Source organism: Paroedura picta, chromosome 6 (genome assembly GCF_049243985.1).
Source record: "Paroedura picta isolate Pp20150507F chromosome 6, Ppicta_v3.0, whole genome shotgun sequence".
In the NCBI taxonomy this organism is placed as follows: domain Eukaryota; kingdom Metazoa; phylum Chordata; class Lepidosauria; order Squamata; family Gekkonidae; genus Paroedura; species Paroedura picta.
This window is the reverse complement of record NC_135374.1, coordinates 97,585,067-97,608,684: the sequence shown is the minus strand read 5'-3', so window position 1 is coordinate 97,608,684 and position 23,618 is coordinate 97,585,067. Positions and strand designations below refer to the sequence as shown.

Here is a 23,618-nt window from a genome sequence, read left to right as displayed (position 1 = left end):
CGACTCCCCATGAATACAATCTTTGGCACACTATGTTTGCTAGACATGGATGCATCCAAAAATTGCATGGAAGAATTTGGCATTGTGATCTGACTTGGATGCTGCCAAATGCGATCACAGTTGAACTGGGACTTGGGTCAACCCAGGTTCCAATCTAGTAGTTTAATCTCTAGAAAAGGTAGAATTAAGCATTTTCTCAAGCACTGTGGGCCCTTTTCATAGTGGGGGAAAAAGTCATTCCTGAAGACAGGCATTGCTCAAAACATGTTGAGTTTTGTTCCAAAAAAACAGATATACAATTCTACAGTATGGACTTCTCAACCATCATTCACAGGTTGTCTCCTACCAGTGGATTGCCTTCTCTCCATTTTTATTAGCTACTTGGGTGGTAGGAGATGCTTAGTAATAGCATATAAACAAATATAACTCTTATATTACATTTTTTAATGTTCAAAATATTTCACATATATTATCACAGTAATCCTTACAACAATTAGGAAAGGTGGGCAAGTATCATTATTCCCATATTTCAATTGGGGAAGGCTGAGAGATCTTCTTAAGGCCATTTATCCACCATCATCTCTCTCTTTAGTTCATTGCTGAGATGAGATATGAGCTGCCAACTTCCCTGATCATGGCTCTTCAGCTACTCTGCCATATTGGTGGAAAGTATCATCAAGTTGAAGATGACTGGCAGAGACCACTGTAGGGTTTTCATGGCAAGAGATGTTCAGAGATGGTTCTTCATTGCCAGTTTTTGTGTAGTGAGCCTGGAGTTCCTCAGTGGTCTCCTATGTATTAACCAAGGCTGACCCTGTTTAGCACCTGAGATCAGATGAGATTGGGCTAACCTGAGTCATCCAGATTGGAGCTAATGCCATACCAAGTCCCAATAGGCAGATGCCCTTGATCTTGCTTGCACAGATTTGGTAGTTCAAAAACGTCCGAGTGACTTATTGACCACAGGTAGGAAGTCCACTAACAGCAACTCCTCCATAATTTGTATTGTGCCCCTGCTTTTAAAAAAAGAACTACTTATCTTTTTTATTTTCTGCAGGAGTGGCTTGGGAAGCCCCTCCTCTTGCCGATTGTCCCAAGCTGAGTCAGAGCGCAGGTGTCGATTTCCAGGTGGGAAACTCTGCAGCGGCCGAGGCCATTGTGAATGTGGGGTTTGCATCTGCCAGGTAACGGAGCCAGGAAAATACTACGGGCCGCTTTGCGAGTGCCATGAGTGGGTATGTGAAACTTACGATGGAGAGACTTGTGCAGGTAAGCAAGACGCACCAGCCAACAAAGATTCCATAGATGGGCAGACATGAGTGGGCATTGGCAAATAATGGGCAAATGAGAGGCTAAAGTGAGAGTGATGAGGATCTATCCCATTGCGCTTTTTGCTTGGCTAGAGTTTTGTGGGGCATCTAGCAGTGTGAGATGATGGCAGCAGCTCTGAACAGCTTGAAGACTTTGGGCAAGAAGGTTGAGCTACTTGATCAGATCACTGTTGAGGTGCCATTTCCAAGACAATGGTGGAATCTGAGCTGAGCCGCTGGAGGAGTTAAGGGTATGAGGACCAAGATGACTGAAACGGGGATTGGAGAACCAGCAAGGCTTCACAAAATACCACAATCCTCAGTGGAGTGACACTTTTCTAAGTCCATTCAAGTCAATATTAAATGTGCTTCCAAGCACTGCGACATCCTTGAATGTCAATGGATTTGAATTCAGTGGACTTAGAAGGATGCAACTCTACTTGGGACTGTATTATAAAGGCCTGTCATTTCTAAGCCTACCACTAGGTCTTAAGTATAGAGTTGAAGGGCCACCTCAGCCTAGGGTTACCAACCTCCATCAGAGGCTGTAGATCTGGGGTTGTAACTGATCGCCAGGTCTCCTGGAGAAAATGGCAGTCTTAAAAGGTGGGTCCTATGGCATTATACCCCCACTGGAGTCCCTCCCTTTCCCAAATCCCATCCTCTCCAGGTTCCACCTCTAAAATCACCAGGAATTTCCCAACCTGCAGATGGCAACCCTGACTCAAACCATGCCAACTGAGAGTCTTCTCTCAACCCCTTCTTTGTGCCCTTGGTGGCAGAGGTGAGACAGAGACATGGGCCCATTCTGCACACTTTGGGTAATGCACTTTCAATGCATTTTAGAAGCTGACTATCCTATTCTGCACAGGAAAGTCCAGCTGCAAAAGCACATTGAAAGTGCATTATCCAAGGTGTGCAGAATGGGCCGGGGTTTCTCAATCATGGCCCCTCACTTTTGTCGTGCCTTCCCCCTCAAGGTTTTCCTGGCCCACCCTTACTTTCCTTTAGGGACCAGTCCCAGACAGCTATTTTTACCCAGATTTCTAAAGAACGGTTCTGTATGTTGGGCTGTTTTGTGGTCTGCCTGAGGTCTGTTTTATGCCCTGGTGTTTTATGTGCTTTCAGACTCTGACTTGCTTCCAATTTTTTGTTGGCAAGTTTTGTCGTCGTCATCATTACTGTTAATTGATTTGGATTGCTTTGTTTTGTTTTGGCTGTTATGGTTTGTTATTTATGGAATGGTTGGTTCTGCTTTATTGTTGCAAAGCGCTGTACAAATGTTGTCAATAAATAAATAGTTGGAAGCTGCGCCAGACTCCACCCTGAGTCCCGTCTCTCGCTCTCGGTGGCAACTGATACACTCCAGAGGTTCTGGGAACTTTGTGTGTTTTGATTCTCTGCTGCTTGTGACTTGTGATTGTAGGGATCCTGAAATGCAATGGCATTGCAGGCTGGGATATATGTAGCAGAGCTCTGGGGCAATTCCGAGGTTTGGAGCATCTTCAATGGCTGTCAGATTTTCACCTGGTCCCTGTGACAGTGCTGCAGGTTACTGATATTAGCAAGGAGGGTTGCGATCTCTGGGTTCGGAAACACCTGGAGATTTTAGGGGTGGAGTCTGTTGGAGTGAGCAACTCAGCATGCGTGGACATTTGGGGGTGCTACATCACCTATAAGTGTTTGCAGGTGTTATCTCCTTGAATGGGATGCCTTTCTTTGTCTTAACCTGGGAGTTGCCTCTGACCCCTCCTCCTCTCACTTTCTTCACATGGCCTTCAATGGAGAAACATGCCTCTGCTGGTCTCTCCTGTAAATACAAGACTCTTATACTTACAATGCCAGACAAATTGGCCATTTATGGTAGGGAAAGCACTCTTTAGATTAGGATTCTTTCTATTTATTTATTTATTTATTTGTTTGTTTGTTTATTTTTACTGTAACATGAATGTAAACTGGATCTGCTTGAATAAGTGGTGGTTTTATTTTGTTCTTGTTTTGCAATATACTTCTTGGGAGAGTTTTTTACTGCACTCAGTATCACGCTATTATGACTGGGCAAAGCTTTGCTACATTAACCAAGTATCAATCAATCAATCAAATATCCTGATAGAACCTGCAAAGGGAGAGGCTTGGGGAGGAGACCTTAACTAGGTATAATACCAAAAGAGCCTCTTGTGGCACAGAGTGGTAAGGCAGCAGAAATGCTGTCTGCTATCTGCCCATGAGGCTGGGAGTTCAATCCTAGCAGCTGGCTCAAGGTTGACTCAGCCTTCCATCCTTCCAAGGTCGGTAAAATGTGTACCCAGCTTGCTGGGGGGTAAACGGTAATGACTGGGGAAGGCACTGGCAAACCACCCCGTATTGAGTCTGCCATGAAAACGCTAGAGGGCGTCACCCCAAGGGTCAGACATGACCCGGTGCTTGCACAGGGGATACCTTTACCTTTACCTAGGTATAATACCATAGAGTCCACCCTCCAAACTAGCAAATAGTTTTAGCTCTGGCAGGGCCATGATGTCATTTGGCAGCTTGTTCGTTCCACCAGATAGAGGCCAAGACTGAGAAAGCCCTAGCTCTAGTCATTGACAGACAACCTTCTGTCAACCTTCTGTAAGGCCAAGGGAAACCAGTTTGTTGGTGGAGTATGATGCTCTCTGAGGGGAATAGGTAGAGAGGCAGTTTCTCATATACTCAGGGCCCAGACCGTGTATGGCCTTGAAGGTCACCAGAACCTTAAGCCTGAAGGGTGCTGTCTGTGGCATTGTACTCCTCTGAAGATCCCACCCTCTCCAGTCTCATCTCCAAATATCCAAGAATTTCCAAATCTGTCAACTTTACCCCCTCCATCTCCCGCCAGCAGCCAGGGGGACCAGACTGGCAACCCTAGGACAATCTTGGGAATGCTGAATATAAGTTCGGGGAGGTGATGGAACAGAACCTAGAATCTTCTATGTCGTCCTACTATGAGGAATAGCTTAAATTTACTATTATTTTTTCCCGATTTATTTCCCGCCACTTCTGAGCCACTGCTGTCATGCTATACCATTCATCTCTATCCTCTTAAACAGTGACATTTTACTTATCTTTCTGTTAAGGGATTTATCTCTAATGTGGTAGAAAAATTTATATCTATATCTATACTAGAATAGGATCAACAAGAATGTCTGCATGATAGTAAATCATGGGTATACATTTGATTATCTGATTGTGATGTCCTTTGCACATATTGAAGAGTTAATGGATTGAATAAGCCGATTTTTTAAGTCTTGTAGCATATATCCTATTTCTCCTTTATATATATTAAAACATTTATATCCAGTAAATAATACTTTTTTCTTATGGCAAACCATATCTCTGCTCCTGCTATTTACTTGTTCAACATGGCTTACTTTTCTAATACCTTTATGTAGTAATATATTTTTGTATTTTATCCATGATATTTTAATTATCATCTTTTGCTATTAATTCTTATAGCTCTCGGCTTTTGTATTACCAAGATGGGTCAAATTGACTGAATAAATCTACCTATGTACCGTGATGTGATGCCTTGCAGTCTATCCTAAAAACTGCCATTTTCTTTAGGGGAACTGGCATCTCTAACTTGTAGACGAGTCGTAATTCTGGAAGAACCCCAGGCACCAGCTGGAAGTTAGCCACTTTAGGTGAAGTTTCGTAAACAAGGACTACAATTTTGAGTTGTGGTCCTCATTCCCTGTGGGTCTCTTTGATTTGTGTTCAGGTCTCTTCATCCGATCATCTGTTTAATTTACATAATTTGAAAATCAGATCATGAGCCTCCATAATGCATTGTTATTTTGCTATCAGGCACTGTGGATTACTGTTTAAAGAACAGTGGACTGTAATCCACCATTTCTTCCTCTCTTAAAATACTGGGATCAGCACAGGGGTGGCTTCATCTCAGTTCCATGTAACGTGTCAGGTTTTCAAGCCAGACCCCACAATTAGGTCAACGTGAGTGTTACAGAGAATGCCATTCGTAACAAATGCGTTCCAGAAACGGGCTTGGCAGATTTCACAGGGGGAAAAAAACAACAGCCGCTTATTTTAGCAACTCTGTATGTAAGAATATTGTCCAGTAATAACATGAAAAGCTCCTCAATGTGAATATAAGAAAAATGTTGATACTTATTGCCCTGGACATTGCAGGACTGTTGTTTTAATAATTCATAATGTGAATAAGAAACACAGCAGGAAAGAAGGGAATGGGAATTTACAATTTTTTAACACTGTGTGGGGGATAACTATTAAAATATACTACATTGCTGTTTCAGCAGGATAGGAAATTGGAAAGGAGTCATCAGCCTCAAGTCGACACAATTGCTGTGGTTGTAGTGGTTACTATTAAAGCGCCCTGAGCCTTATGAGAGGTGACATAGAAATTTAAGAGATGGATGGATGGATGGATGGATGGATGGATGGATGGATGGATGGATGGATGGATGGATGGATGGATGGATGGATGGATGGATAGATAGATAGATAGATAGATAGATAGATAGATAGATAGATAGATAGATAGATAGATAGATAGATAGATAGATAGATAGATAGATAGATAGATAGATAGATAGATAGATAGATAGATAGATAGATAGATAACACTCTAATATTACAATGGTAGAAAATGGCTCCTTCGATGTTATCTTAGTTCTGTCACATGACAGTAAAACACCAGCTTTGATAAGTTATCCTAAAGCTAGGAGTGGTAATGCCCAACATATCATTGCAAAAGGAAAATTAAAGCACTGCATTCTTGTATCCCAGATCCTATCTGCAAATAGCCACTAGACCCCTCTGTCTTTTTGTCTTGCCATACTGTGGCAATTTTAGCTCTGGTGTTAATGCATTTTCTGTATTCAACTGAAAGGGCCAGTATGAATATTTTATCTGATGATGCCTAAGGCTCTGGATTTTTTTTTTTATGATTGACTTTTCTAACCTAATGATCATTGAATGTTCTGTTGGAATTTTAGGAGGAATGGAAGAATTACAATTAAAGAGTTTAATCATACCTTCTTTGCAGTGTCTTCCCCTATCCTGTTTGTTCTGACTTCCTTCCATTTAAAGAGTCATGGAGGCAGAGAGAACTCAATAAAAGTCAACAAGGGGGAAATGTTGAATGTTGAAGATACTTTACTGTTGAAGATACTGAAGATAGTGTGCTGTACTGTCTAGTGCAGGTGTGGCCAAACTGTGGCTCTCCAGATGTTCTTGGAGTACAATTCCCATGAGTATGTGGGCAGGGGCTCATGGTAATTGTAGTCCATGGGCTTCTCAAGAGCCACAGTTTGGCCATCCCTGTGGATGGGGGAAACTACATGGGAAAAATGTAACCATTACTTTATTTGGAGGTATAGCCTGCAATGTAGCAGAGGACAATTTCTGCTTCCTTTTAAAGCATCGGTCTTATTTTTCTGTTTGGAAATGCCTTATTCAAATGTCGTTCACTTGAACTGCAGTCAACATTCTTCGAAATTTGGCTCTGCCAAGTATATCCAAAAATGAAATTTCCGAGTGAGTTTGTTATGTTTCCATCACACTTCCATATCGATGTGCAGGGTCCAAATACAAGGGGCAGCACTCAGCCCTCCATCCTGTAGCTTTAACCTGTAGAATCGCTGGAGTTTCTTGACAGAGCATCAACCAAAATTATAAACACCCTCTTAGCTTTTAAATCAGTGGGGAATAAGCCTCTGCAGAGTCAGTAATATCGTGGAGCAGAGTCTTTGGCTCCATATATAGAAAGTCTCAGGCAGTGATCCTTGTTACAAGCCTTTCTATAGTTTCATCTGTGAAACATTGGCAGAGATGTTGATGCTGCATTCAAGATAAGGAACTGTAAACCATTAAGTATAGACATCATTTAGACTTTGAGGACAAGTGTACAAGCAGAAGTCTATCAGATCCTATAGAAATTAACACGGGGGGGGGGGATTCCGGGGGTGCCATCCCTGCAAATCTGTACTATAAACAAAATAACAAACTTTAATACAGGCTTTTTGGGTGGCTCTGGAAGGGTTTCCTGAATGGATGGGAGCGAAATAATGTTTGATATATTTTTAACATTTGTTAAACATTTATCAGGTGTTATGACCATATATGGTCATGTTGACCCACCCCTCTCAAAATGGCCAATGCTGGGGCTGGTAGGGGTGGGAAGGGAAGGGGTCCTGGGTGGGTATGTATATACAACTATGCTTTCCACCCAAATTCCACCCAAGGTATACACAACTATGCTTTCCACCCATGTATACACAACTATGCTTTCCACCCAAATTCTGCATACTTCTGGAGTTTCTTGAAGTCGGGAGAATGTTTCAGGGGTTTCTCAACAGTACAAACATTGGGAGAGATCACCTTAATATAATTTCGTTGTTTCCACTAAATTGGAGTCCTGGTCAAAAACATCTTACTTTATTAGAAAATAATATATTTGGCTATCTGATGACTGAAATGTTTGAGACCGGTGACATTTTTAAAAGCAGCAGAGTTTTATTCAAAGAATAAACTTCTGGGTGCCCGCATGCTTCTTCAGATACAATGAAATGGAAGTCACCAGTCCATATGTATAGGTAGAGGGTGAGCAGCACATTAGCATACAACAAAATGTTTAACAGATTCAAGGACCAAAGAGGAGTATCAAGTTTAGTTTATATGGTTACCGTACCATTTGTTTGGGTTTAATTCTGGGGAGGAAACATCGTGAATTGGAGGAAACTGTCAAAATTGGAGACTGATGGTCAGATGTGACTCTGCCATTATTCTCCATCTGCCTCCTCTTAAGCATGACATTGGACCTTTACACACCATTTTTCCCAGTTAATGCTGAAAAGATGAGACAGTCATTGAACAGTCATTTATGGAGCTTCATCTACTCCTGAACCATCAGCGATTTCCTCTTACTGCAGGGTTCTCCATGTGACCACATGTGTTTCTGTGAGGTTTTAAGCCTTTAGTAGTTGCTTAGATAGGAGGATACTACGGGAAGGAGAAGGCCATAAAGATCACTTCCGCAAATTTGTTCCACTTGTAGAAGCTTAGATCAACTTCCTGGTATCCTTACTCCTTTCTCACCAATGCATGAATATTCATGAGGGCTACATTATTCATACACAAAACCCAAGTACTAATGTAACTTCAGCTAGTTCCTCTGAAATGAGTTGATATTCTTCACTTACTCTGATTCATTTTTAATTAACACGTATTCATCTTTCCCATTTTCCATTTCCTACTTTGTGTGCAGTTGTTCCAATAGAAAACAAAAAAAATGTTTCTTATTAGCTTGGCCTGAATAACTTATAATCCAGCACTAAGCCAAAGACAGCCTATAAGAATACTGTGTGTGTTTTAAATGCTGTCCAGTTGCCTGTTATAGTGGTTAAGAGTGGCGGCTTCTAATCTGGCGAGTTGGGTTTGATTCCCTGATCCTCTACATGCAGCCAGCTGGGTGAGATTGATGTCACAGTCCTGATGGAACGGTTCTCACAGAGCAGTCCTGTCAGAGCTCTCTAAACCTCACCTACCTCACTGGGTGTCTGTTGCGGAAAGAGGGAGGGAAGGTGATTTTTAAACCCTTTCAATTCTATGATTCTTCTGGATAGTGAATAGTGTAGTATAAAAAACAATTTTTCTTCTTCTGTCTTAAGATAACCCTGTGATTTAATTTCCTCCAAAATGTCCTATCGTTAACAGCCTTGATCATGTCTTGTAAGCTGAGAACTGTGACTTTCCTGACAGAATCAATTAATCTCATGTTAGGGCTTCCTATTTTCCTGCTGCATTCAGCTTTTCTAGCATTATTGTCTTTTCCAGTGAGTCTCATCCTTGCATAATATGACCAAAATATTATTGTCTTACTTTGGTCATTTGGGCTTCTAGGAAGAGTTTAGGCTTGATTTGATGTAGACCCCCACTCTTTTTTGTCCTTTTGGTGGTCCACGATGTTCATAAAACTCTTCTCCATCACCACATTTCAGATGAATCAACTTTCTTCCTGTCAGGGTTCTTCATTGTCCAAATCTGACACCCATATGTAGTAATGGAAAATACTATAGTATGAATTATTTTCATCTTGGTTGCCGGTGAGTCATCTTTATACTTAAGGATCTTTTCTAGCTTCTTCCCATTATCACTCTCGTTCTGATTTCTTGGTTGCAGTCTTCATTTTGGTTGCTTATTGAACCAAGGAACAGAAAATCTTCATCAATTCCTTGTCTTCATAGTAGATCTTAAAGTTGTGTAATTACCCAATAGTCATTACTTTTGTCTTCTTGATGTTCAGCTGTAATCCGGCTTTGGCACTTTCTACTTCAACCTTCATCATGAATCATTTCAAATCTTCACTGTTTTCTGCCAGTACTGTGGTGTCATCTGCATGTCTCAAATTGTTAATGTTCCTTGCGCCAGTTTTCACTCCACCTTCATCTTAATCAACTTGTTTTCCTCATGTTATGTTCGGCATTTAGAATAAAAAGACAGGGAAATAAAATACATCCTTGTCTGACATCTTTGCCAACTGGAAACCATTCTGCTTCTCCATATTCCATCTTGCACATTAAAGCAATCAGATCTTGTGGCACACCCATTTCTTTTAAAAACCAATGATAGCTTTTCATGATCCACACAAGGAAGTAGTGTGGAAGTAATGTAGTCTATGAAACACCAGCTGATTTTCTTCTAAAATTCTCTCCTTTGCTCCAGAAACCAGTATAAATTTGCAATATGATTTCCAGTGCCTCTTCCTTTTCTGAATCCAGTTTATTCCATAAGAATATTGTTGTCCTATCAGGGACTCAGTAGTAAGTCAATTGGGTTCATGGCTTGCTTGGCAGGTGCAAACCTGTCAGTGCAGAAATGGACGTGGGTTGCCTTCATTTTGAGGGTCACAAATTCTTTAGGCTGCTCATTAGCAGAAGCCACAACCTAAAGCACTGATAAGGATCAGGGCTTATTATGGGATGTATGCAGATAATCGATATTGCTGTTGGTACGAAATAAACTACATAAGTCTTTGTTTATATCAGGTCTTGCAATCTGCAATATGTTATGTCAAGGTACTCTGGACACGATATTAATGTTGTCTGAGGATAAACGGGAGTCTTTTTTTCCCTTCCTTCTTATTACGGTATGTGGGGAAATTCTCATTTTGTTCCTGTTGTGCTGTTCAGTTAAATGAAGACCTTTTCCTTAATCTTTACTTTGAGATTAATGATGATCCTGAAGAGATTAAGTGAGTGTATTTCAAAAGTGCTGCTCATAATATACACTCTGCAGATGTGTTGATAACAAAACAGATTGCAGAAGTAGTATCTGAGGAAAGTGAGGAAGCAATATTTCCTGGTCCATTAAGTGCCATGTTATGATACATTTTTCAAAGTCTGCTAGGTAAATTATCCAGCAATGCTAATGGACACAGGGGTAAAGAAGAGTATAACAGAAATCTAGTATCAATTAAGAAGAAAGCACATCACCTGGTCAGCAAATATTTGTTTTTATTTTATTTTTGATACTTATATTTACAAGGGTGGCTCCTGCTGCAAGGGGCCATACAGCTGTAAGGGGCCATACAGGCCATCTAGCCCAGCCCAGAAGCCACTCACATAACTAGACATAACTGGAGCCCACTTCCTCTGTTGCTCTACAGGCCAAGTCTCTTGCTTCTCAATGTAAATGATAAATGATGGATTGATTGATTGGCTGGCTGGCTCCCACATCTTACTTCCATGCCCATTGAATGTGCTTTATTCAGCCCCTGTTTCAGGATTCTTTCTGGTTTCTGCATTTATACTAAACTAGCTGCCCGATTGTTTTTTGTTTCACTTCTCTGAAGGGGCATGTCACCCCTTCTGGAGTTCCTTTAAACCTGAAAAATATTTCAGAGATTCCTCCATGGTCAAAAAATTGAAAAAGGCTGCTCTAACCACTACACAATACTGACTCTACTGGAATAGAGCAGAGTTAGACTGGCAGATAGATTGGAAGGCCAAAATGACCTTGGAAAGGGCCCTCCCCCTGAATTACTGACAGAAACCAAGGTTTGAAGGCTAGCAATATTGTTGTAATTCCTGAGCAGCCAACCTAATGGCCACCGAGATCTCAGAGAACAAATAATTTCTATTGTTTGGGTTTTTTAAACACACACACATAATTTTTTTTTAAATTCCATATGGTTCTGCAAATCAGTTGGGTTTTTTGTTGTTTGTTTAAGAGATCTGTATTGTCAGGATTCTTGTTGAGAATTAGATATGTTGATAGATCTTTCCTGCATAAATCTCTCTGACTCCCCCTGCCCCTAAAAGTCCATTAAAGGCGCTGGTCATCACCATGACCTGTGGCAGTGAGTTCCGCAAGTCAACTGACATCATGTGAAGTTGGCCTGCCTTGAACCTACTGCAAGTCAATTTCATAGGATACTTTTGCATTCTGTATTATATTATCTGTGCATATCACATAGAATCATAGAATCATAGAGTTGGAAGGGGCCATACAGGCCATCTTTTCCAACCCCCTGCTCAACGCAGGATCAGCCGAAACCTCCTTTTCTCCAGGCTGAACATTCCCAAGTCCCTCAACCTATCTTCATAGGGCTTGGTCCCTTGGCCCCAGATCATCCTCGTCGCTCTCCTCTGTACCCTTTCAATTTTATCTACATCCTTCTTGAAGTGAGGCCTCCAGAACTGCACACAGTATTCCAGGTGTGGTCTGACCAGTGCCGTATACAATGGGACTATGACATCTTGTGATTTTGATGTGAATTGTAAGGGGCCATACATAGCGTTTATAATTTTGTGAAGTATTATACACAAGTGTTTATCAGGGTCTTCTTGGATAAGACAAATGAAGACAATGGTTCTTAAGGGCATGACATGGGTCATCTGTTAAAACTAAGGTAGCCCTTGGCTGGAAGACCACAGGAAAATCAACACAGGTGTTCGTAAATTCCTTGCTCAGCAGGAGGAAATGAAGAATGTCATTCTTTAGCAGCAACCCCAGACTAAACTTTGGCAAAGTTCTTCTTGGTATACTACTTGATGTCTATGAATGTTGCAAACACTTCTAGATAATTTCAGTCACCAATACATTTTAAACTTTATCTTTCATTTACCTTAAATCCCCAAATTGCTTTCATGATCTATCAGATTGTTATTGACTGTTCTACTTTATTGCCTTGCAAATGCTTCTGTATCTTACTGGGGGTGGCTAAGATCTATCTCACTTCCCTGTATTTTATTTCAAGCTGGTAATGATGGATAAAGAGCCTCTTGTGGCGCAGAGTGGTAAGGCAGCTGTCTGAAAGCTTTGCCCACGAGGATGGTATTGATCCCAGCAGCCGGCTCAAGGTTGACTCAACCTTCCATCCTTCCGAGGTCGGTAAATTGAGTACCCAGCTTGCTGGGGAGTAAACGGTAATGACTGGGGAAGGCACTGGCAAACCACCCCGTATTGAGTCTGCCATGAAAAACGCTGGAGGGCCTCACCCCAAGGGTCAGACATGACTCAGTGCTTGTACAGGGGATACCTTTACCTTTACCTTTTAATGATGGATGAGTGTATAGAGATGCCCATTTTTTTTTCTTGTACAGCATTGAACCTATATTGGAATGCTACAATTGACAGTAGACATATGTGCAACAAAACTGATGTATACACAATGTTTTTGTTTGCAAGATGAATTATGTATAAGAGTTGGAAAAGTGTCTCCTCATTCTTATAAGCTGTAAATGTTCCACATAAAACACATTTTTGTCCTCAATGGGAGAATTAAGCATACAATTAACTCTTCCCTGTTTTGAGCTGCCAGCTCTGGGTTGGGAAATATTTGAAGACTTGGGGGTGGAATGGGGGGTGTATAGGATTTAGAGTAGAGAGTAATCTCAATGGAGTATAATGTTATGGAGTCCACGCTCCAAAGCAGCCATTTTCTCAAGGGGAGCCAATTTCTTTTGACTGGAGAAAACGTGTAAGACCGGGGGATCCCCAGGTACACCTGGAAACAGGCAGCCCTAGCCCTGTTGAACAGAGGATGTCAAAGGCCAACATTCAATATTGCTTTGGCACCACGGGAACTCCCTCTGAATTCATCACTGGGCACAACTAGAATATTTGATGACCTGCCACCACATGGGTGGAGACAAACACAAGAGTCTGTAATGCAAAAACATCACCCTCTGTTCTATAAGTTCATGTCATGGGCTACTGCAGAGGGCCCACACAAATGGTAGCTTTGTAATATTTCTATGATATTGTTATTGTATGGCTCCTTACAACTCCCATGAAATCCAACTCCTGAACCAACCAATCCAGAACTGGCAACCCTACGAGGGACCTTGGGATCCTCTGGAATAATAATTTAAACTACAGAGATCAGTTTCCCAGAAGAAAATGAATGTGCTGGAGGGGTACTCTATGCACTGTGCCCCACTGAAGTTCCTGTCCTTCTCAAGCTCCATCCCCTAATCTCCTGGAATTTCCCTACCTGGATCTGGCACATCCCCCTCACCCCCTGCCAGTGCCCAGGGGAGACCTGGGAACCCAAAATTAAGAAGTGATGCCTCTGAATCCTGGCAAATGAAAAATATCACAAAGTGGGGGAGTGGTTTCCCACTCAGCTGCCGCTTCACATTTGACTAAACACAATAACGTTAAGTGAGTACTTCCATCCAGGCTTCTTGCTAAATCATGCCAACATCTCTGATACGTCATGACAGGTGGGGTCAGAGATCTTTCCCTCTCTAACTCTCCACTCAGACAACTCCTGGTTCGTAGCTGCTGTAGCATCTGGCAGATAATTAAGCAGAGCTTCCAGTAGTGGTTTTAGTTTATGTCACAACTTCCTAACGCAAGCTGGCAGTTGAATGTCAAAGTCAAGGTCTTCCCCGGTTGGATATCTCATTAGGCTGGCTTGACTGTGCTCAGTGGTCCCCACGGTCAATTCCAGCATGGACTGCCTTGGGCTCTCCCACACTAGTGGGTGAAATTCTCATTTCTAATGGAATAGCTTGGGGTGAAGAAATTTGGAAATCTTGAAATCCTCCAATGTTTTGGACTGTGAAAAGTGAAACGACTTGGAAGGAAGACAGTTGTTATTGTATGGCTTAGAGCAGCGGTCCACAACCTTTCGGCGGCCGCAGACCGCTGCGCCGGGGTGGTGAGAGAGGGTGACCCGGGGCACTGCACACGCCCGGCAGCCCCGGCGCAAACATGCATGTGTGGATTTGCCGCGCGTGCGCGTTTGTGCCACTGGCATGCCGGCGGCCGCTGCTCCCTCTCCCCGCCCCTCCAGGCCACGAGCATATCGGCCGCTGAAGTGGCCGATTAGCTTGCAGCCTGGCAAGCTCTCCCCCACCCCCAAAGCAAGAAGCTTACTGGGCCGCAAGCTAATCGGCCACTTCGGCGGACGATTTGCTCGCGGCCTGGCAGCAGGCCACACCCCGGGAGTTGGGGACCACTGGCTTAGAGGAGGCCAGCCTGCCAACTTCATTTTTGGTAAGTAAGAACTATAACCGAGCAGCAAACCAGGTAACTATAGCCCAGGCATTGGAAAGAAGGGCAAGTTCAAAAGTTAGAGCCTTCTTTCGTAAAGCTCCCCTCCTACTCACAGACATTGGCTTAAGCAAATCGCTATTTAATACAAAGGGAAAATAGAGTTGGTTTTTATATGCTGCTTTTCTCTACCAGTTGTGTCAAAGTAGCTTACATTTGCCTTCCCTTTCCTCTCCCCACAACAGACACCCTGTGAGGTAGGTGGAGATGAAAGAGCCCTAATATTACTGCTTGGTCAGAACAGCCTTATCTGACCTTTATCAGTGCTGTGGCGAGCCAAAGGTCACCCATGGTTCTTATATGCTGCTTTTCTCTCCCAGGAATCTCAAAGAGGCTTACAGTCGCCTTCCCTTTCCTCTCCCCACAACAGACACCCTGTGAGGGAGGTGAGGCTGGGAGAGCCCTGATATTTCTGCTCAGTCAGAACAGCTTTCTCAAGGCCTCCAAGGGGAAGAAAAGTTCTCAGGGCCTACCTCTTACCAGTGAAGAAGAAATCTGTTCCCATTCAAAGGCAGATGGTCTGGGGGTTAACCTTTTTCAGAAGAATTGGTTTTCATATGGGGAGGGCCTGCACCAGACAATCTTCTCCAGTCAGGGCCTTTTCGGCAAAATAATTCCTGGAGAGACAAATGACCAGGCCTCGTGCTCCACTCCCTTCTCAGTTTCTCTTTCTCCCAGTCCTCCTACGTACACTCCTCCCAGGACACTTGGAGTGACACCTCTTTCCACTGTGGGGCGCCACTCTGTTTTCTGTCTGGCTGTTCCCTCCATAATTGTACTCAGCTAGGGCCGCACAAATCCTTAAACCACTTCTGACTCCTCCCAATATGTAAATTTAGTCTCATTGCTCCACCTAACAGCATACATCCCCAAAGCTCTAACAAGTTTTTTAAAAATAGGGATGCCAGGCTCCACCTGAGGATCCCCTGGAATTATAGCTCATCTCCAGGTGGCAGGCATCAGTTCATCTGGAGAAAATGGCTGCTTTGGGGGTGTACTCCAAAGCATTATACTGCACTGAGGTCCCTTCCTGCTCCAAACCCTGCCCACTCACGGCTCCCCCCAAAATCTCAGGGTATTTCCCAATCCAGAGCTGTTCAAAAAACATATTTTCCTATCTTTTGAAAAGAATGGCTCATAACCAGATTGTGGGCTAGTAACGTTTTAAAAATTTCAACCTATTGTAGTTGTTGGAGGGGAGGATTGTTGATGTCAAAAGAATTACCACACAGGGGTATTCTTAACCAATCTTGCTGGTCCAGTGTCTAAGAACTAAATATGGTTGTGTGTGTTTTAGAAAGTCAGCCAATATGTGTAGTTTTCCATGCCTATAATATAGGCCAGCCACATTGGTGACTGTGGGTCTACTAGTGGTGAGAGTTCAGAAGGTCCATTATAACTCAATAACACTGAATGGATGATGGCCTTAATGTGCATACATAAAGAAACCTAGCAGGGCCCTGTGGGTGTTGTTAGGCCATGCAAGCCTGTACTTCACAACCCTGTGGGCTCTTGTATAATACAAAACTAGCAACACAATTAACATTGTGATGGAGGCTTTGGATAAGGGTGTCAACTGGACAGGGGGGAAATATCCTTTTAACAGAAGTTTAATACATAGCAATGGGCACTTGAAGCTTTTCATGTAATTAAGTTAAATAGCATCACCGGAAAAAGGTTGCTTGTGGATCAAAGGGATTCTTAAAAGGCAGCTAGAGAGGACAATTTAAATGGTGGCAGTCCTGGCGAAACATAAGCCTAATGTGGCCAAGGGAAATAGGCATGAGGGTGTGCTGTTGGCAACATTACACCACTTCGGGGGTGGTTTTGCCATAGGATTTTTGGAAATTCCTAGAGAGGCATGATGTCACTTATGGTTTTTTTTTTTTTGAAGCGATGCAACATTTTGGGTTTTATAGCACTTTTTGTTTGTTTGTTTGTTTGCAGTTTTCCCACTGGCTGGACAGCAGGGGTTGCTGGTGGGGATTCTCTTGTCATAGTGGAAAACTTTGCAACCCTACCTAGTATAGCAAGTCATACTATGCTGCAGCAAAATGCTAATCAAAATATGTTTCCTGAATATCTCCGATGTATAGGTTTTTTTATGGACTTTATATTTTTGGAGAAGTTGTGGATTGGCATTGACTAGACCAGCCTTTGGGGGAGTGCTTGAAATTTTTTTCAGACATTGAGGAGCCCCAGAAGTGATGTCAGCTGGCCATGCCCCCTGCCACACCCCCAGATGTAACATCACTACCTTTTCCCCTTAGCCCTCCTTTTGCTCCCTCGCCCTGTCTTTACTATTCCTATGTTGGCTCTGCGTCATGTAGGCCAGAAAGAAGAGTAGAAGCTGAGAACCCCCCATACCATGCTACTTCAGAGCTCAAACGAGCCCCCTTCAGAGCTTCTGCAAACTCCCTGGTCTAGACTAGCCTGATCTCATCAGATCTCAGGGGGTAAGCAGGGTCAGTACTTGGGTGGGAGATCACCAAGGAAGACTTGGCACAGGAAGGCAATGGCAAATCTCCTCTGATTCTTGCTTGGCTTGAAAGCCCATTGCTGGGATTACTATAAGATATTTGCAACTCGATGGCACTTTACATATGTACACATATTTTTTGAGCTCTATCACTCATCAAAAACCTATTGTATAGACTGAGGGTTAGAGTAAAGCAACATGGTTTTTAAAATTTCCAACAGCATCCCTTTGGCCAATAGGACAATTGTGTGTAGTTGTTAGAATGTTGGACCAGGTTATGGGAGACTGATGTTCAAATCTCCATTTTGCTGTGGCAGCTTACTGGGTGACTTTGGGCCAGTGACATATTCTCAGCCTAGCCTACTTCACAGGGTTGTTGTGGAATACAATGGAAGAGAATCAAATGATGTAAATCACTCCATGGACAGATAGATGGATTATAAACAGGCTTGCCCATTTCCAAATCACGTTTTCCACAAGTAATTGTAACGTTAAAAAAAAAACCCAAATATTGGATCAGTCTGTTCTAGGAACCAGTCTGCTGTAGCGATCACCAGAAACTCTATGATTTTACTCTAGAGTTTCCAGTGTATCTTAGGGAGGTGTGACGTGATGTCACTTACAGTTTTTACATGAAAGTGATGTCATGCTGTCATCTGGCTGTGCTCCCCCATGTTGTAAGCAGCTGATTCTCAACCCTAGTCATTAATAAAGTGAAAGGGGAAAAAAATCTCTAAATGGACAAAGTTTGCCTAAAAGTGACTGACTTTATAAAGCCTGATGTTGTCATAATGGTCTCACATGTGTCATAGGCTTCCATGATTTCTTCCTCTCTTCTCTTTTGCGTATTACCCCCCGTTTTATTTTCAGAGTCACTGTAATCAACCGTTGTGAAGCACTGCATTTCCAATGAGAAAGAGCACTACTGTGTTTCCCCGAAAATAAGACCTACTCCAAAAGTAAGACCTAGCGGTGCTTTTTCATGCACCACTAGAAGAAGCCCTCCCCTGAAAATAGGACCTACCTCTAATTGGTCCTTAGAACCAGGGCCGGCCTTAGGGGTGTTCTTGTAGGGGTGTTTGCGGTCGTAGTGGACACCGGGCCAAATCTGCAGCACTCAGGTATGCTGTGCTGGTGTGCCACTCATCTCCCTGCCGGTAGCGATACACACTGTAGAGTCCAGCCCCTGCTCGTTCAGCTTCTGTCAGCTCCGCCTACAATCCCCTGGCTTGACAGAAGCTGTGCCCTGCACAAGGTACGATTTATGTAGGGGGGGGGACAGGACTGGAATAAATGTAACATTTTTGGGGACGTCAATAAATATAAGACCTACCCGAAAATAAGCCCTACTGCATTTTTTTTAACCTAAAATTAATATAAGACAATGTTTTATTTTCGGGGAAACATGGTATGTCATTTCAACGTCACAGTGTGCTCCTGTTTGCCTACCTGTAAATTAAGGATATACGCTCCAGGCCATTGGCAAAAGGCCTCACAGACCTTCCTCAGACACTCGTGATGTTTTTCAGTAAGCACCAGTTATTTCCGCCTTTTTGGAACTGACCCATAGTTAAAAGCATAGCATACAGTGTATGTAGGAGTCTGTATGATTCTGGTGTAGATTAAAAAAAGAGAACTGCCCAGTACATGTCTATCGCCAATCTCAGTGGAAATACTGGGAAAAGTGCTGCAGTCCCTTGTAATGTTCCTAGGTGAAGAAAATGTTATGAGAACTCCGGTATTAAGCCGTTGGACCCAATCTAAAGGTGGATGTGGAGTTTAAAACGCCTTAGCAGGGGAAGATTGAAGTGTGTGAAACCTAAAAGTAATGCCAGCTCTTCCCATGTATTATGCACTCCTTTGAGTCCCAGTGGAGCGTCCGAGTGCCTGAGCGTTATGCCATGGAGTAACGGAGGAGGAATTCATTATTTCCCCGCTGTGAGAAAGTCCTTACTGATACCCGTGTCCTGCGGTTCTGTAAAACATGCTGAGAGAAATAAGGCCATATGTCCATTATTCTATAATGAAATGATGTTTGCAGGGGGGGAAAAAAAAAGGCATCTTACAAAAAATATCAGACAGGCCGCAGTGGAAAAAACAAAACTGTACCTCAATAGTAAAAACGGCTCCACATCTCAACCAAGCCACCAACATTGTGAACCAGTTAAAACAGTGGTTCTCAACCTGGGGGTCAAATGACCCTTTCGAAGCAGGACTTGGCCGGGGGGTGGGGCATGCGCCCCCATTGTTGCCATTCCTCCTGAAGGCGCATGGCAATTTATATACAATTTATAACCAGTTTATATACAGTCATGAACAATGAGGAAAACGCCATTGGTCAGTTTTGGTTTAATTTCTGTGAAAGAACACTTGCATAATTTTATGGTTGGGGGTCACCATAACATGAGAAACTGGATTAAAGGGTCGCGGCATTAGGAAGGTTGAGAACCACTGGGTTAGAAAAACAGGTGTGTTGTTGTTGTTTTTTTGAAGGGTCTAAGGCAGGGGTAGTCAACCTGTGGTCCTCCAGATGTCCATGGACTACAATTTCCATGTGCCCCTGCCAGCGTTTGCTGGCAGGGGCACATGGGAATTGTAGTCCATGAACATCTGGAGGACCACAGGTTGACTACCCCTGGTCTAAGGAATTGAAATCTACTTCACTCTGTACTTGGTAAAATGAGTCATCAGGCTTATGGATATAGTTTTTCAGATATGTAATGTGTGAAGTGGCAACATCAATATATTAGTCATGAGGTAATTTTTTTTTCCACAGGATCTGAAATGCCTTCTTTTTTTTTGAAAACCGCTTCTTAACATTCTCATTTGGAAGGGAAATGTAAAAAGGTTTCACTGATCTGATTACTGCACTCTTTATTGGTGTATATCTGCATGTTCAGAAAGGCATCGCCAGAAAAGTTTTATTGTATCAAGTGGGGGAGGATTCGCTGTTCACTTCTCAGTGTCTTTGCTGCTGCCTGTGGAACGAAGAACATTTTTTTTCTAGTCAGACCCCCATTTTAAAAATATATACTTTTAATGAAAATCCTATGCTCCAGAAATATGAGAAATTTAAAACCCACCCCCTCAGGGTCAGGTGGTCTGAAGCCTTTTGATAACACTGAAAAAAACACCAGAGAAAGGTCTTTTCCTGACCTTTATTTCCCAATGAAGCAGACTCCTCCACTCTCCCTAAAATGCCATGTTAATTGTTTGAAAGGTGATTTTGCAGTGCAATCCCAGGCAGCATTACTACGATTTAATCAGTGTGCTTAGATCAGAGTAAGTCTATTTAGGATTGCACTGTTAGTGATTTTAAATTGTGAGAAAATTGATGCACCTCTTAGGGCACTAAATGAATGATTCAAAACTATAGCCTTTTGATCTGCAGCTGGGGGAGAGCAAGGTTTATTAATGTGGCCTTTTAGCAGCTATGATCCTTCACGTTATCTGTGAATTTTAAAACCTTTACAATCATTAAATGATGATGAAAGGAGGTGAGTATTATTATTAAATATTGCCCGAATACCATGGAATGCCTGACAGTTGCAACTCGTATAGAATTTTAATCTGCCTCTTATGGGTGGGATTAGTACAGGTCTCAAAAGGTTGGGAAATACCTAGAGATTTGGGGCTATAATCCTATAGAGTCCACCTTCCAAAGTGGACATTTTCTCCAGGTGGGTTCTCCAGAGTACAAAGAAAATGGCAGCTTTGGATCTCTTTAGTCTGGGATGAGCTATAATTCCAGGGGATTCCCGGGTCCCACTGGGAGACTGGCATCCCTATGTAGGCTGCAGGGAATCAAAGGCTTTGTTTTAGCAGTCAAGTTTTCCTCTTGGCTCCTTCGACTCTAGCTGTCTTTCTACCCAAGCAATATTTTAATTTCCATTTGGTCCCATCTCTTCTTTCAATTCCTATTCCGAGAATTTGTAGCACAGTTGTGACAGCTTTCCCCATATTAACCTTGTTCCGGCATGCCCTGACAAACTCAGCTGGCATGATAAATGCCGGCCTTGTTGTTTCAGTTCATATGCTATGAGAAGAACTTGTCTTCTGGCACCAGTTTGAGAGAAAAATCACTTTCCTGCCCCTCTGACCGCCACTTTTCAAAGAACTGAAATATCTGCTAGATGACAAATGTGTGGAAAACTGCTTGGGCAGGTGTTAAGCAAAACTAGGGAACGGGTTGTAAAAACAAATGCTGTTCTAACTTTATTCTAATTATGAATGAGATGATTATGTAAAAAAACACACAGATTTCAAATATGTAAACAAGATCATTACTTGTATCCTGCATTGTTACTCAGGAAATTCTCTCTCAACATTCTTACAAGAACAATTAAATGTTGTTGTTATTGTTATTTATGAATTGTCTCAGATATTTGACTGGTAGATGGTGTTATGAATTTGAGATCTAGTTAAGTTATTGGGAACTGCAAATGGATTTGTATGGGATTCTTTCTGTTCCAAGCAATACTGTCTTCTGGAGCTGAGCTGGTGTTATCTGTTCCATGCCCAGAATGTCCAGGATGTGAGGGTGATCTGGCTGCGACATCTGTCACCCCATTGATCGCCAGGGTTGATTTGGCTGATCTGGCTGGCTAGGTGGCTGTCCCCTACATCCCTCACCGCTCCATGTACATCCCTCCCGAAGGTGCGTGCTCGGTGGAAGAGGACGACCATCCCAGATAGAAGGAATGCACTGTTATTTGGTCAAGGGTATACGATAGCTTGAGCCTTCTAGGCACTACCCCAAGGGCTCTGATGATGATTGGCATGATGGTAACTTTCTTTTCCCAGAGGTGCTCTAACTCTATTTGTAGGTCTTGGTATTTCCTGAGCTTCTCTTGTTCTTTCTTCACTATTCTGTTTTCTCCTGGGATTGCAGTGTCAATGATCCAAACCCTATTTCTCTTTTTTCCCCCACCATTGTAATATCAGAATGTTATGCTTCAAGTGTTTATCTGTTTGCAGACAGAAGCCCAAAGAATCGTTGTTTCATCATTTCCCATGAGGTTGTCTGGTTGTATTTAGGGATGCCATTCGCAGATGGGACCTGGGACCCCCTGGAATTCTAGCTGATCTCCATGCAAAAGAGATGAGTTCCCCTGAGGAAAATGGCTGCTTTGGTATTAGACTCCACTGAGATCCCTCATTATCCCAAATCCTGACCACCCCCAAGGTCTCCAGGGACTTTCCATCTCATAGCTGGCAACTCTTTGTGTTACCATGAATTTCTGGCTGATGGTAACCCATCGTTTCTAGAGTGTAGTGAGGGATACATTGTCATTATCTTGTGAGTTTTGCAGTCTATTGCTAACAATTGTGCTTGTTTCCAGTCAATAATGCCAGCTGTGTATCTTAGCATCACGACTGCCCATGTGTTAATTGCTTTTACTGCGTCTGCCTTCATTTGATTTTGTTCACAATTTCTTTTTTAACTCTTTGAGTCAACTCTTTGAGTTAAAAAGAGTCAAAGGATGATTGTTGTTGCTGTTATAATTAGAACTGATTTCTCAGGGGGAGGAGTGAGTCTGGTCCTGACTTTTAAGTGTACATTTTGTTCAGTACTTTTTTTGGAATCATTTTATCTTTATCTTTGTTTTATATTTTGGCATCTGAATAGCTATGACTAGAGAACTGTTGTGGAGCTTCAATAATGTCCTTTAAGGGTATTTGTTTTAAATAAGGAACATTAAAATACAGTACCATATGTACAGCACTTTCTCAGGAACAGCAAGCGGGACATGTAGAAGTCTGCAGTACAGGGCGGGGAAGTGTTGAAAGAAATTACCATCCCTCTTCCAGGAAGGGAAATGGTGTTCTGTTGACAGAATGTCACAGCTGGATGCCTACTACTATCTAATCAGGTTTTGGGCAAGAATTCAGGCATTAGTAGTTTATAACTTCATAAAGTGGTTTTCCTACCAGCTAAGTATTGAATTCTTTATCCTCACTTAGTGACATGCGTTTTATGACCCTGGGGAACGCAATAATGTTCCTGCTATGTGGTGAGGAATATGCTTGCTATAACTTGTTTGGTTTAATAAGCTGTTGGTAAAGGAAATGGGATACACTCTAGAAATGGATTTCGAGGTTGCTTTGGAATAACATAATCATGGTTGCCATGGAATTCTAGAAAACATTCTTACCCTTTTTAGAATAATGAATGCAGGTCCCAGGGGTCTTGGGAATAGTAATGTAATGCTTAGAAGAAGACAGACATTCGCAGTAATTGTTTGGATACAATCTTGCTTTGA

General features: G+C 42.5%; 1 protein-coding gene across 2 annotated transcripts in view; it reads left to right on the top strand.

Moving 5' to 3' along the window:
• The window catches only part of ITGBL1 (integrin subunit beta like 1), a 255,626-nt gene that overhangs the window by 3,985 nt on the left and 228,023 nt on the right, over positions 1 to 23,618 (top strand). For both annotated transcript variants that reach the window (XM_077343786.1, XM_077343787.1), the window contains exon 2: positions 1,058 to 1,269. In XM_077343786.1, coding sequence (XP_077199901.1) covers positions 1,058 to 1,269 — 212 coding nt within the window. The remainder of the gene's footprint in view (positions 1 to 1,057; positions 1,270 to 23,618) is intronic.